Genomic DNA, 13,954 nt, shown 5'->3' with positions numbered 1-13,954 from the left:
AACGTTTCAAGAATTATCGAAGTTCCATTAGAACATTTAGAACCAGCACAATCCACAACTCGGCATGAATCAGACTCGTTCCTACAATGATTCAACAGCAGCCCTCGAAAATCATCCTTGATTTTGCTACGTTTAGCACCAGCAAAACAGAAAAGACTCTTCCTGTTACGATTTCGGACAAAATCCTGCCATTCGACAACATCATTGTCTGATCGAGGGTGGAATCCCGTAGGATAAGGAACACCAACATCAAAATAATCCCAGGGATTTCGCTCGATCAAAAGACGAGTAATGTTTCGCATACCTGGCTTGTGAATGCAACTCGAACCCCATTCCTCGTCCCTGGACCGTCTAAAATCCCAGGATATCCTTCCCATCGTCAAGAAATGATCCCATCCATCATTTCTTGTAAAATACGGCTGGTCTTGAACCCACTTGAGCATCATTTCGCAGTGAAAATCACGTTCTTCAGCGGATGAGTTTTTGAGCCATAGAAATTTGCCGACAGCGAGTCCAACGTAGAATGGAATGTAAAAGGCTGTCCCATTGTTGGGGTCTTTAGTTCTACACTTATGATTCAAAATTCTGTTGTGGAAAAGAACTTCAGTGACAAACTGATCAGTCCAGTACCAAGCAGCAGCAAGATTTTCCGGTACAACGCTGGAAATTCCAGCGGCCACAGGGCCAAATCCGTCATTCGACAACGCGGCACAGCTCGAACTCCAAGGGTTCAATTCATCACAATTGTTAACCAATTCGTGGTTCAAAGCACTCGGAAGATCGTAGACAAAGATTTCACCAAACTCGCAGGATGTCTCCCCTTTCACTGTGCTGGCGGGGAAGGAGGCGGTGGTGGTGGTGAGGGTTGGAGTGAGGTGGTGGTGGGCAGTGACGGGAGCTGGGAAGTGGTGGAGGCGATGCTGGAAAGAACGAGGAATGGAGCGGAGAGCGACGAGGAGGAGGATTTGAATGAAGAAGATGGAAAGGAAAAGGCATAACCGAGGTTGGTTTATGGAAGGGTAATGAGCAGCAAGAAACGCTTTAGGTGACTTGAAAGAGTCTTTCCTTCGGACATCAAGTGGAGTTTTTGATTTCTTGATTTGGGATTCAGGTGAAGATGAAGGGTTTGAGAGTGGAAACATCATCAGAATTTTACTTTCCCGGCTGCTGGTGGTGGCGAGAGATGAAAGAGCGTGTCGAGTGGAGTTGTGTTCTTGATGTTTGTGATGTCTCTTAAAGAGAGAGGGGGTTGTGGTGATGGGCACAAGTAAGGTAGGATCTCTGGTTAAAGAAGGTACCGGACGGTACGCTGAGTAAATTCACCATATTTGCAAAAACGAATCTAGCGATTTAAATAGTTTTTGTTAGAAAATAAATAAACAAAATCCGTTAATTGATTATTGTTATTATGTTAATCATTTTAATATTTAGGACGCGTTTATGAAGTGTTTATGAAAAAGAAAAAAATATATATATCTCTCTATCTTTCCATCTTTGTCTTTTTATTATTTTATTTTTATCTTTACAATAAAATATATTCATATTTTTTTTTACACTAGTAATTTATAGATTCTAGTTAAGTTAAAATATTATATGAATGTTAAAATAGTTTTAAAAAATAAAAAATAATATGTTTATAAGAACTAGAAAAATTATAAATATAATATAATCATATTAAAAATATATTAACTTACTCTAGTGTTTCTCCAAGATATCTTTTTATCTTGGAAAAGCAACTAAACTTAATTTACAAGATGAATTTAATTCCATTAACCATTGACGTAATGGAGCCGCGAGTACGTGGAAGACTGAGGCCTCATCGTCAACAGGGACACCTCGGATTTGTCTCCATTGACCAAACTTGAGTTTAATTTTAGTTTTCACTGACGAACATGATTTTGTTTCAAAAACACTTCGGCTTCTCAACCATGATAACGTGTAGAAAGTTAATTTCGTATCGACGAGCAACTGAATGGCGGTGGTCCTCCTCCCCTTTTTTCTTTAATTACATCTTTTACATGCTTATTTATTAAGGTATTTTTTAAAGCCATGATATAGGATAGATATTTATTTTTTTATTATATAATTAAAATAAAAATATTATTAAACATATTAAATTTATAATTTAATTATAAAAACTAATTCAATGCATCATTATCTTTAGCTTCATTTGGTTTAAGTCAAGCAACTTTTTACATGGGCATATTTAATTTATATTTTAATAACAAAATATTTTTATTTTTGAACTTATAGAGTATTACAAAGATGTATTAAAAATTTTATTTTCAAAAATTAAAAAATATAAAAAAAATTGTGTTCTTTTTCTTCTTCTTGTTGTTTTTTTTTTTCTTGAAAGATATGTAGTTCAAAAGCATGTGAAAATATAATTAGAAAAAAACTAAAAGTGAAGGAAAAACTTATATTGCCTAAAACTCGTATTATTATTTATTATAATAGTGTTTTGATAATATGCCCAATAAGAACCCCGGTTAGTTTATTTTTACATTATCTAGTAAAAAAAAAGGGAATTTATGTAGAAAATTTACCCTGGGAACAAGAAAGATTAAGAAAATTAATGTAGCAACTTTTAATGGATTAAAAGAATTAATAAATAAATAAATAACATGAGGATGTTAAGCATTTATAAAAAGGGTAAAATATGAATAAAAAAGAAAAAAAGAAAGAAAATTTTATTACTCTTCTTCGTCGGTGGCCGCCTGCTGCTAGAGGAAGAGGAAAAGGATTTAAATTTTTTTTCTCTTGAAATCGATTGAATTTCATCATAAATCAAAGGAAAAATTTTGGGGGGAGAAATTTGAGGTTCCAAAAATCTCAGTTGGTTAATATTTGAAGTTCACTTTCATGCTTGGTAAGAAATTTTAAATCCAATAATATAAATTTTATGGAATAAACTCTAGTTTTATTCCTGAAATTGGATTTTTTTAGTTAGGGCTCTTAAAGAGTAATTTGAGGAAAATATTATATTGTTATAAATTTTCAGACGATAATGTATGTATTTAATTAATTCAGGATGTTAATTAATTTTCAAACATCTTTTGTTTATGATATAATTTGGTTGGTATGTGTAAATTTTTTGGAAATTATTTTTTGTTGTAATAAAAAATTTAAAAACTAAGATATTGTAATTTAACTTAGAAAAGCTTCTATAGTATATTATGTGGTCTAGTATGTTTTATTTTTTTAAAACTATAACATATGTATTTAATTAATTTATTGAATCTGAATATATACACACATACTTAATTAACTGTCCGTGTAAATATGGAACTGAGATATAAAAGAAAACTCTAAAAAATTTTGATAAAAAATAAAAAATAAAAATCACTCTAATATTAAATTATGATATTTGTATTTGTAAGTTATAAAGAGTGGAGGTCGTTACAATGATATCAGATGAAATTATCCTCCACCCAAAATTTACTTCAAATAACAAAATCGCTAGCACATTGTCATAGTTTACAGTATCGTGTAACTACATCCACAGTAAACGACACAGTAAAAGAGCAACGCTGTTATTGATGGAAGAAGCCAAAGCTAGACTACGGTTTTTTTTCATGGTTACGTCCGAAGAACTGAACGACTTGTAGCATGAACGTTACAGCCGACAAAGTCGTTTGTAGTGTCGTGAACTCGGGCAAGGTATCGTGTGTGCCTTTGTATACTTTAGTGCATAAATGGACACGTGGCAGCTCAAATATGGTGAATAAATTTGTAGTTTGGACCCACCAATTGGAGGCAAGTTAATTATTGATATTGTTTTTGCACATGTTTAGAAGGTTTGTGAGGTGATGTATTTTCATTTTTTTTTTTGTTTTGCATGTATTTGTAGTTATCCAATCTTGTCTTCGCAATTTATTTGATATTTGTGGTTTGATTTTTTTAAAGTTATTTTTTATTTAATAATATAATAAAAAAATAGATGGTAGCAAAACCAATTACCAATCTAATATCATGATATTTTATAAATTAAAAGTATACTTTCCTAAAAATAACTCATTATGGTTTAAAATAAGTTTAGAATAAAACATTGAAACAAAATCTCTGTATTTTATATATAATTGAAGAAAAAGATAGTGATAAAATTAAATTCTTAAAAAAATATAAATTTTATGTTAATAAAATATTCATGAGTTTTTTTCATATATTAGGCACATAATAATTGGATAGGAATGTTAAAATTCCTATAAAAAATTATAATATTATATGAAAAACATTACTAAATTAATTAATAGTTTTTTATGATACATTTAAATATAAATCTAAATCCAAAAGAAAAGGAAAAACAACAAAGCACTCATCAAATGATAGAGTATTTATTTGAAATCTTGATAATTCCATTGAAAATAAACTAAAATAATACATGAAGAGTAATTCAAAATCAATTAAATATTGAAGAAAAAAATAAAAAGAAAAAAAATACAAAAATCCAATAAAAATCTAATGTTTTAGAATAAAAATAAAAATAAATAACAAAAAAAATTAAAGGACAAAAAAAATCCAGGAGTATGAGAGTTTTTTATTTTTATTTTTTTAAGTAATTATAAACTCTCTTTTTTGTAACATAATATTATTAAACACTCTTAAAAAAAAATTAAAGAGTGAATTTAATGAATTTGAAATTACATGGAAACTTTTGGCAATCTTGACTTATTATTGGAAAAAATATATAAGGGTCTACATAAAGTTTACCAAGAAAAACACAAATGAATCGTGAAGGGAAAAAAACTGAAAAACATAAAGTCCCCTAAAAAAGGAAATTAAAAAGTAAGTCGAGGTATCATTTAATAAATTTGGAATTATATGAAAGAAAATTTCATTCTTAACCCAATATTGAAAAAATAAATAAAGAGATAACATCCACATAAAGTTTACCTCAGAAAAATGGAGTAAAACCTATGGGGCCCAAGTCAAAGAATATTCACATATAACTTAACCACTCGGACAATGATGTAAGATTTAAAACAAGTATTTTATGATTGTTAAAGAAATTTTTTAAAAATATTTAAATAATATTTTTTATATTTTATATGTGATTGAAAGTTAAATACATCATAAATGTGATAACATCATGTTAAAGATCTATTTAAATTTTTTTAAAATAAATGATGAAGACTTGAATTGAATTTTCATGAACAACTTATTATCAATGTTATTATTTTATATCAAATACATAATAAAAATTTATAATGATATTTAAAAATTATATCAAAACTAAAAAGTCAATGAAACTTGAAAAAAATCTCCAGAGTTCCAAAAATGTTAAAAAAATTCACACACAGCATATCTGTTTGAAGATGATGCTGCTAACAAGATTCAAACATGAGACCTTGAGGCTCTTTCTCACATGCTACCAACTAAGCTATGATATAAAATTATTATAGGATGATTTAAAAATATGCTATAGTATTTTATTTTTATATAAACAGTAAATCACCAAAAAAATCAATTGTTTATATTGTTTAGGTAATTTGGCTTAATACAAACTTTAATATTACTAATAAACAATTTCTTATAGTGATGGTCAATAAATTTTTTTGTGATAATATGATGCGTCTATTCTGTCATTATGAACTATAAATGATAGCCTCTAAATATTTAATTATTGATTATGAATTGTGTGTGTGTGTATATATATATATGATCATAAAAGAAAAGAAAAATAGACGAATTTTTTTTTAATATATACAAGTAGCTAGTGAGACGCTATTGGTTCTCTTGAGCCATCATAGCTAGTTTTTACATTGTTAAAAAATGATACTTTAATAAAGAAAATTAGTTCCTTAACTTCCTTTTTCTTTTCTTTTAAAGCTCTCACTCTCTCACCCTTGATTATCCAAAAAAGTTAAAAACCCACAACCTGTGCATATCGGGACTTGTTGGTATCCTCAACCAAGTACTGTTAATCACTTTGTAGTTGTTTATTCGAGTTAATTTTGAGCGTAATCTAAGCACTGCAGGCTGTACAGTACTGTGATTATAATTGGAAATAGTTTTATTTCTTGCAAATTACGGGAAGAAGATTAAGAAACTTGATGATCCGGAAATTAACCACAGATAAAACGTCTTTAAATTTGACTAAAACTGTTACCAAGAAAAGTTAATGATGCATGGAAGCACGTGAATATTTATCAGGTTCAATGCAATTTTTTAAAGCGTTTTTGGATCACATTAATTAAAGATAATCTTCCTCTAATTTAATAACTTATTTCAACCCTTCTCGAATTTAAAACTTTCGAAGTTTGAAACTTGTTAGAAGAAAATCTAATTGTTTGAATTTTCCTTAAAAACATGATGATTTTTGTTTAATTTTTATTTTATTTTATTGATGTATTAAGTTACCAAAGAAATTATAACTTGGAATAAATTTTTATCATCAAAACAATTTTTATTTTATTTTATTGGTGTATTAAGTTACCAAAGAAATTATAACTCAACTAATACCAATATCCTCTTTTTTCTTCAAGATTTCTCTGGTTCCATCTATTTTGGAAATAGCATCAAGTTAGTGGGAGTACACTTGCATCAAATTCTTCGTTTTGGTAAACTCTTACACATTATAGAAGGATTCTAATTAGAGTGTTATGTAGACTTGCCTCGACGAATCATATACTAGTCTGTGCAAGATTTTTTTTTAATATTTTTTATAATTATAAATATTTAGATTAGTTTATGTATATTTTAACTAATTTTTAAAAATTCTGAAATTAACAATCAGTTAAGTCTCTAGTGATTTTAAAATTTATAATACTCTTAAATTAGTTATTTTTAAAAATCAAACTTAAAGTCTGATATATTAATCTATATCTCTTAAAATTATTTTAATTGTATAAATAAAGTGATCACGTGGTTTTATAAAAAATCTCTAGTAATTATTAATAAATATTATAATACAAGAGAAATTAGAAAAAACATAAAATTTAATATAGTTTGACAATATACCACATCCATAAAGCCTTTTATTTTTACTATATTAAAATAAAATTACATTATATGTATTTATAATAAATTTTTATTCGCACAAGAAATTCAAGCCAACTAAGAAATCCTAGTTGTTCCGCTGCTATATATGTTTATGAGCCCCTCCAACTACAACATAAAATCGCCTTATAACACATACAGATAAACATAAACATGTCTTTTTCTAGCCTGTTACGAGACATCTCAGCACCTAAGGTGGCCATAGTAACTGATCTTCACATGTTAATCTTAAATTTTAGCAGGAATTAATGTAAGATCTAACAATTGTACGTATGGATTCAAATCAAAGAAGTTGACTGCTTAACTATGCATTGCACAAATACTTAATTTTATTGGGTTGAAAACTTCATCCAAATAGAAAAGGGTCTTCACAATTATACAAATCTCGATGTGTTTTTGAACAACGAAAATTATTTTAAAATTATTATTATTATTATTATTATATTTCCAAATACCTTAAAATAAATTCGAACCTTGAATGGCAAATTAGTAAATAAACCCACTCTATCAATTCAAATTTCAAGGTCTTACTCTTTTTATTTTTTTAAATAAAATATATTCTCATTCAAACTATAAAAATATAAAAACCCTTTACAAATAATAAGATAAAAAATCCATATATAATACTAAAAAATAAAATTACAACTCTACAAAACAAAAATAAAAAATAGAAAAAAAAATAAAAACCGGATGAAGGTCAAGACTGCGATGCATCGAGCGAACCTCTCAATCACCTCCACATCTAGCTTTGGTCAAAATGGATGGATCAAATGAGACAAAAATTTGATCCAACTAGATATACAAGAAATCAAGCAAAGCATTCATCCCTGGCTAAAATTACAAGTAAGAAGTTGGGGGATTGAAATTCCAATATCCTTGTACAAGATGTCCCAAAGTATTTATTAGTCGAAGTATATGAACACTCGTGTTAAAAAAAAAAAAAACTACAGAAAATACACTCTAATAGCAACATCGATCAAGCCTTGAATCGCCAACCAATCACTACATTCGTACTCGTTCCTATAGACATGACAAACTTGAAGGGTTCAATTTTTATCAAGAAGATCCATGATTTCTCTAGATGAAGGATTCCTAACATTAATTTTACATATTCTTTTTAAGTGTTTAAACGTTAGTCCTGCTTGTCCTCGGATTCGGCTAGCTCGTAGGTTATGTCCATCACTGTGTTTTTACTTTTTACAATGATCAAATATGGACTATCTAATTACTTTGCATGATTCCAAGCCCACCAAACTACCTTTGGAATAATCAGTGGTGGGGTTCTAAACTTCTAATTAAGGCTTAAGATACCCCTAAACACCATCCTTAATAGGTCAAATACGACACCTCTTTTACATTCTTTAGAATAAAGTTATGCACAAGCATGTCATCTTACATTCTTTCTCTCTTCCTATAGAAAGAAAGAAAACAGAAGACAAGTGCAGTAATGGAGGCACAAGATTAGGAATGTCAATGTCACTCAACATCTGGATAGAGTGCATGATCGAGCCAGATTTTTGTTTTGTTAAATAAAAGACAAATGGATATGAGTAAAAATCAAACCGATTGATTTTACAAGCCTTAGAGATAGGTCATGAGAGGTTGATGGATCCATATCCAGCTCATTATCTACATTGTTTTTTAAAAAGAAATCCCAAGAAAATACATATAATTTCTTATGTATTATTTCCATCTTGGATTAGTTCCTTTTGTTTTGTTTAGAGAATTCTTCTTAAGATGTTGCGATTTATGACCGGAGATTTATTAATTTTCTAGAAAATACATATAACCATAACCTTATATATATATATTAAAAAAAACTAGAGAAATTTAATAATATTGAATATAGAAAAAAATATTCCCTCCAAATAAAATAAAAAACTAGAATAAAAGAATAAAAAAGAATAAAAAATAAAATTAACTAAGAAAAATATCAATTTTCTAAAAAATCTTGAAAGAATATAGTTGTAGATATTTTAGATCTTTAGCAGCTATTCGACTCCAACTTGATATAATGGCATCTTTACACAGGAGAAAAGTTTAAGTGGGAGTCACTTTCCTTCAAGGCCTCAACTACATGTGCACACGACATATGATGACTTAGAAAAACTTGGCTGGGATCAAAGAATTCTTCAAGAACTCTAAAAAAGCAGGATTGGGTATGTTACAAGTAGCAATTTTGTACCATCATGTGATTCAAATTCAAACTCGTCTTTGCCAAATGCTATATTTACACGATAAGAATAGTCTTCTAAGATCTTTAAATTCTCACCCTTTTTTTTTCAATATTCAAAAATCATATCTCAAACCGTAACCATCTAGATTTCGGTGTTGAGTGTGGAGATAATAAAGGAACACATCAAGTTGTATATCAGAAGGGAAGGATCCAATGCTACTAATCAAGAGGCGAGTTTTGGTGGTTTGTTGAGAAAAATCATGGCTGAAATCGAGATTTGTGCTCCCTCTTTTTCAGCTATAAATAGAGAGGTTTAGAGAGAGCTAAACCAAGCAGCAAGAAGCAGCAAAACATGTAGTACAGCAGCTGTTTGGGCAGCAGTTGCAGTAGCAGCAGAGAGAGAAGTGTGAAGCAATTACAGAGATTGGGAGTTGAGTTGAGTCGATGTATTCCTCCTCCTCCATTGTTGTGGACTATAGTTTTCACTCTATCTAATAGAATTGGTTGCTTCGTAGATTTAGACAATTGTTGAGCCAAGTTAATTAAGTTGTTGGATTTTGTATCTGAGCATGAATCAACCGATCCTAATCGGCCCCAAACACAATACAATGGAAACTTACCTATAATATATGTGTGTTCAGAATTAACCCTCACATGTCAAGCTTATATTTTAGGAGGAATTAATGAAAGATTTTAAAATTGTACGTGAAGTATTTACATATGCAATGCATGAATAATGAATTTTATTTATACAAACAGTTTTAATGTTCTGGGTTACTGGGCCCGATATAAATATTTTAATAGAGATATAATTTATGAATGGCTACTTCGTCCTCCATCATGCATACTATTCAAAAAGAAAAAAGCTCTTGATGATGGTAAATAATCTGCAGCAGAGTGGACGCAGCTAGAAGGGATGTCTCATTGGCTGGTCCTTTCCTCCCAAAGGATGGGTTAATCTTAAACAAAGCAAGGGCACAGCTCCTGCTGGTGGTGTTTCTACGTGATACGCAGGTTGTGTGGGATCAGAGACTTCTCCTTTAACACTGGTTTGTGTTCAGATCAGTTGTGGGGGATTGATCTTATTGGTCTTGAGATGGCTTAGTGTGCGGGTTATAGGAGAGTGCAGCTGGAGGTGGATTCTAAGTTAGCTGTGGAAATATTACTCCAGCAGAACTCGTTGCGTGGAGATTATGCTCATCTGATTTCGGCTATTCAAGCCATGCTTCGCCATCCTTGACAAGTTGATCTCTCTCACTCACATTTTTCGGGAAGCAAATCGTGCAGCGGATTGTTTAGCATCCATTGCTTATTCTTCTGACATAGGCATTGTCTATCACGAGGAAGCACAATTGGGGTGCTCGAAGATCTTGCTTGAGGATATTAGTGGCGTCACAAGGCCTGTATTGTGTAGTATTTAACTCTTTCTGGAGCCTAGCTCTCCTTGTATTCATAACACAATCCTCTTAAAATATTAATTTTTGTAGGTTTAATCCGAGACTGTGTTTTTACACTTATCATCTATCAAATGTGGAGTCTTTGATTCAAATAATTCGAAGCCCACCAATCTAGCATTGAAACAATGCTTGGTGGGGTTCTAATTAACGTTTAAAACTCTAAACAGTATCGTTTAGAGGTTCAATGAGACGCAATTTGTTCCCTGAATTAAATTTTTTTGAGTAATCACCATTATTTAGCTGCCAACCTCAATTGCCATTAATGTCTTCTACTCGAAAACATTTGAAAAACAATCTCTTGTAACCAGAACTTGAGGCCTAGAAGCCTAAAATTGAGGCTGAAAAGCCATTAACAGGACCACTGATGAAGGATATTAAAACGTTTTACAACTGAAAAAAGGTGATAAAACCTGGTTTTTAACCTCTCAATTTTCTATTTGCAGGACTTCAATCACAGTAGAAGCAAAACTATTGACAAGGAAATAAAATTAGAAGAGTTTCACGGAGCTTGTGCAGTGGATAAGAAAATATGTTCTTTCTTATTTTCTGAGTTTAGATTTTGAGACCAACATTAAACAAATATTGTTATCAACCACCAAGTCTTATATATGCCTACTATATGAATTACAAACAACAATCAAAGCCTAGTTAGGCATGCCACAAGCGAACAAGGCCATTTAACATAACATGTATGAAATTGTTATCACCTTAATTTTTATGCAACTCGAACCAGAGAGCTCAGCTCAATCCAAAAGAACTCGAAAACACCATTTCATAGAAGAGCAAGAAATCTTCAACATGACAAACACAAAATCTAAATGAAGAGAAATTACAGAGTTACTCTTTCTGCTTTTTCAAGAGCAAAGGTCCAACATTGTCTCCAGTAGCTTTGTTGTGCTTTACATGGCTTCCATCACACAGAGGGAAAGTCCCTGACCTCCAGCATCTAAAAGATTAACCAATGCAAGTTATTACCAAGAATTTGGCAAGCAAATGATTTTTATGTGTATATTATTTCTTGGCTCCAAATTTAATTAATTAATCTCGGTTGTGCTCGTTACAAAAAATTTGATTGTCAATGTATTAGAGCCAAGTGACTAACACATAGTCAATAATCAAAATATAGAAAAACAAGCAAGAGTGATCCACAACAGAGACAGATGTTTTTTTGATAAACAGAGACAGATGTATACCTGCAATAAGCAGTGAGTGGCTTGGAGAGTTCAGCAACCACAACAGAGTCCACCACCTTCTCTTCGGTCTTTCTAATTTCAGGGTTTATAGCTTGAGCTTCTGCTCTCACCACCACCAAACTCCTTGGCCTCGCAGCTGCAATATTTGGCTTGACCCCTCCGATCCTTGATTTGCTGTAACAAAAACTAGCGCTAGATACGGATGCCATTGACATGGTGAATAACGTGTAGCCTTTCTTCTCCACAAAATTTCTTGAGAATTCTCTGGCTCAAATTCTTAGTTTGTGAAGGAAAGTGGGTTGGTGGTGAAATTTATGTGCAGAGTTTGAAAACTGTGTGCTGAACTTGTGGAGAACACACGATGTGGTGAAATGTGTGGATGCTGGTGGTTCGTGGGCATGTTTTATATGGATAATTTTTTTTTCACGCAGATAACTATTTGGAGCACAGTACTTTCGTCGGTGAGGGTTGTGGGTGAGAGAAGTTGAGATGACAAGGGTTTATTAGGTTTTTTAATAAAAAGACAGTCATTCTACATAAAATTAAAATCAATAAAATAAAATTATTTTAAACAAGAAATTTTAAGAAAAAAAAATCTGTATCCAATTTTCATCGTCATGTTACAGATGGGTTGCTCGAGTTTGACTAAATTAATTTTTTAAATGATTTAAAATAAATTTAATATAAAATAAGTATAAGATCAACTTATTAAATCAAATTAAATTTAATAAATATAATTCACCGTGAGATCCAAGTTGAAGAATATCTACTCGTAACTTAACTTTACCTAGGCCCATATTCCGGCCTGTCCTGGTGGGCTTGTATAATTAGACCCTGATTTCTTTTTAAAAAAATTAAATAACATGTCATTTGATTTATTTAAATTCTGGTTTTTATGGTAATTAAAAAATTAAAATTTAATTTTTTATTTAAAAATTTATTTTCAATCTATTTTTTATCTAAAATATTTATAAAACAACATAACTTAAAACACCTCATGGCTTAAAAAAAACTCAAAAAAACACTTCAAAAATTAAAATCAACCCAAATTAAAAAATCAAATGTAGCTTAAATATGTTATTCATGAACTTTAAAGGTAAAACACCATCTAATATTAATTTTATCCATCAAATAAATTTATTTAACACAAATATCATTTGTTTTTTAAACTTAAATCGATATTAATAATACTTTTTTCTTTCTATCATCGTAATCTAGCAACTTCTCTCTCTCATTTCTTAACTAGATGTTAAAAAATAACAAAAATAAAATTTTATACTAATATTGAATTGAAAAAATATTAAGGTGATAAAATTATATAATTTATTTTATTTTTAAAGTTCAAGAATTAAAGTGCATCTCTTATAAGGATTAAAGTGCATCTTAATAAAACTTATAATATGTCATCCATATTTGATATCTTTTTCATTTTAATTTCTCTTTTTTCAATCTTATATTTTCATAAAAAATTAAAATCAATTAGTTTTTAATTATGGCTAAATCATCATGATAAAAAATTTGCATAGCCCATCCACCAACCATAATACATGAGAGGATGAAAAGTCTTGCATAATGAAAAACTTATTTAGAGTAATACTTAATAGCAAAAACTCTTTAAATTGACATAAAGAGCTGATGATAATTTTTTTATAAATTTTATTTTGTTCTAACAAGTAACAAATACTTCCCCAACTATTTTTTTTTATTGTTAAATAATACCATATGTTAACTTGTACACACAATTTAAATTTAAATATTCTCCATCTATAATAAATAAATGGATTTGGAAACAATAATTTAAAATGTTCCAACTTGAAAAGTTATAGAATTGTCTTATTTTTATATATATATATAAATCTTGAGAACAACAATTAAAATAATTAATTTTTTTGATAACTTGGGGTGTTCGGGTCAATTTATGTATACTATAACTAATTTTTTGATTTATTAAACACACTGTAAATCTAAAAGACAGGTAAAGTATTGCAGAGATAACAAACATCCATACAAAAATTTAAATTTAAAGTATAAAAACAAAAAATTCCTTGTCAGTACCATTAAGTCACGAACTTGAATGCAAAAATATGTGAGATACACTTTTAAAATCATCTTGTTAATTAGTTTTATTA

The 13,954-nt window shown here is 29.9% G+C and overlaps 2 protein-coding genes across 2 annotated transcripts in view; both read right to left on the bottom strand.

Annotated features, from left to right (window-relative positions):
* LOC105129701 (xyloglucan galactosyltransferase KATAMARI1-like) overlaps positions 1-1,378 on the bottom strand; it is a 3,049-nt gene extending 1,671 nt beyond the window's left edge. The window contains exon 1 of the mRNA XM_011031886.1: positions 4-1,378. Within this exon, the coding sequence (XP_011030188.1) occupies positions 4-1,145 (1,142 nt within the window). The 5' untranslated portion in view covers positions 1,146-1,378. The remainder of the gene's footprint in view (positions 1-3) is intronic.
* A 9,774-nt stretch (positions 1,379-11,152) lies between these two features.
* Positions 11,153-12,208, bottom strand: LOC105129576 (CDGSH iron-sulfur domain-containing protein NEET-like). Its single transcript, XM_011031698.1, has 2 exons — positions 11,826-12,208; positions 11,153-11,578 (listed from the first exon to the last, which is right to left on the bottom strand). Exons 1-2 carry the CDS (start codon positions 12,038-12,040, stop codon positions 11,470-11,472), a joined length of 324 nt encoding a protein of 107 aa, XP_011030000.1. The 5' UTR covers positions 12,041-12,208; the 3' UTR covers positions 11,153-11,469.
* Positions 12,209-13,954: the final 1,746 nt, after the last annotated feature.

This window comes from Populus euphratica, unplaced genomic scaffold (genome assembly GCF_000495115.2).
Source record: "Populus euphratica unplaced genomic scaffold, PopEup_1.0 scaffold16.1, whole genome shotgun sequence".
Classification (NCBI taxonomy): domain Eukaryota; kingdom Viridiplantae; phylum Streptophyta; class Magnoliopsida; order Malpighiales; family Salicaceae; genus Populus; species Populus euphratica.
This window is presented reverse-complemented; position numbering and strand designations above follow the sequence as displayed.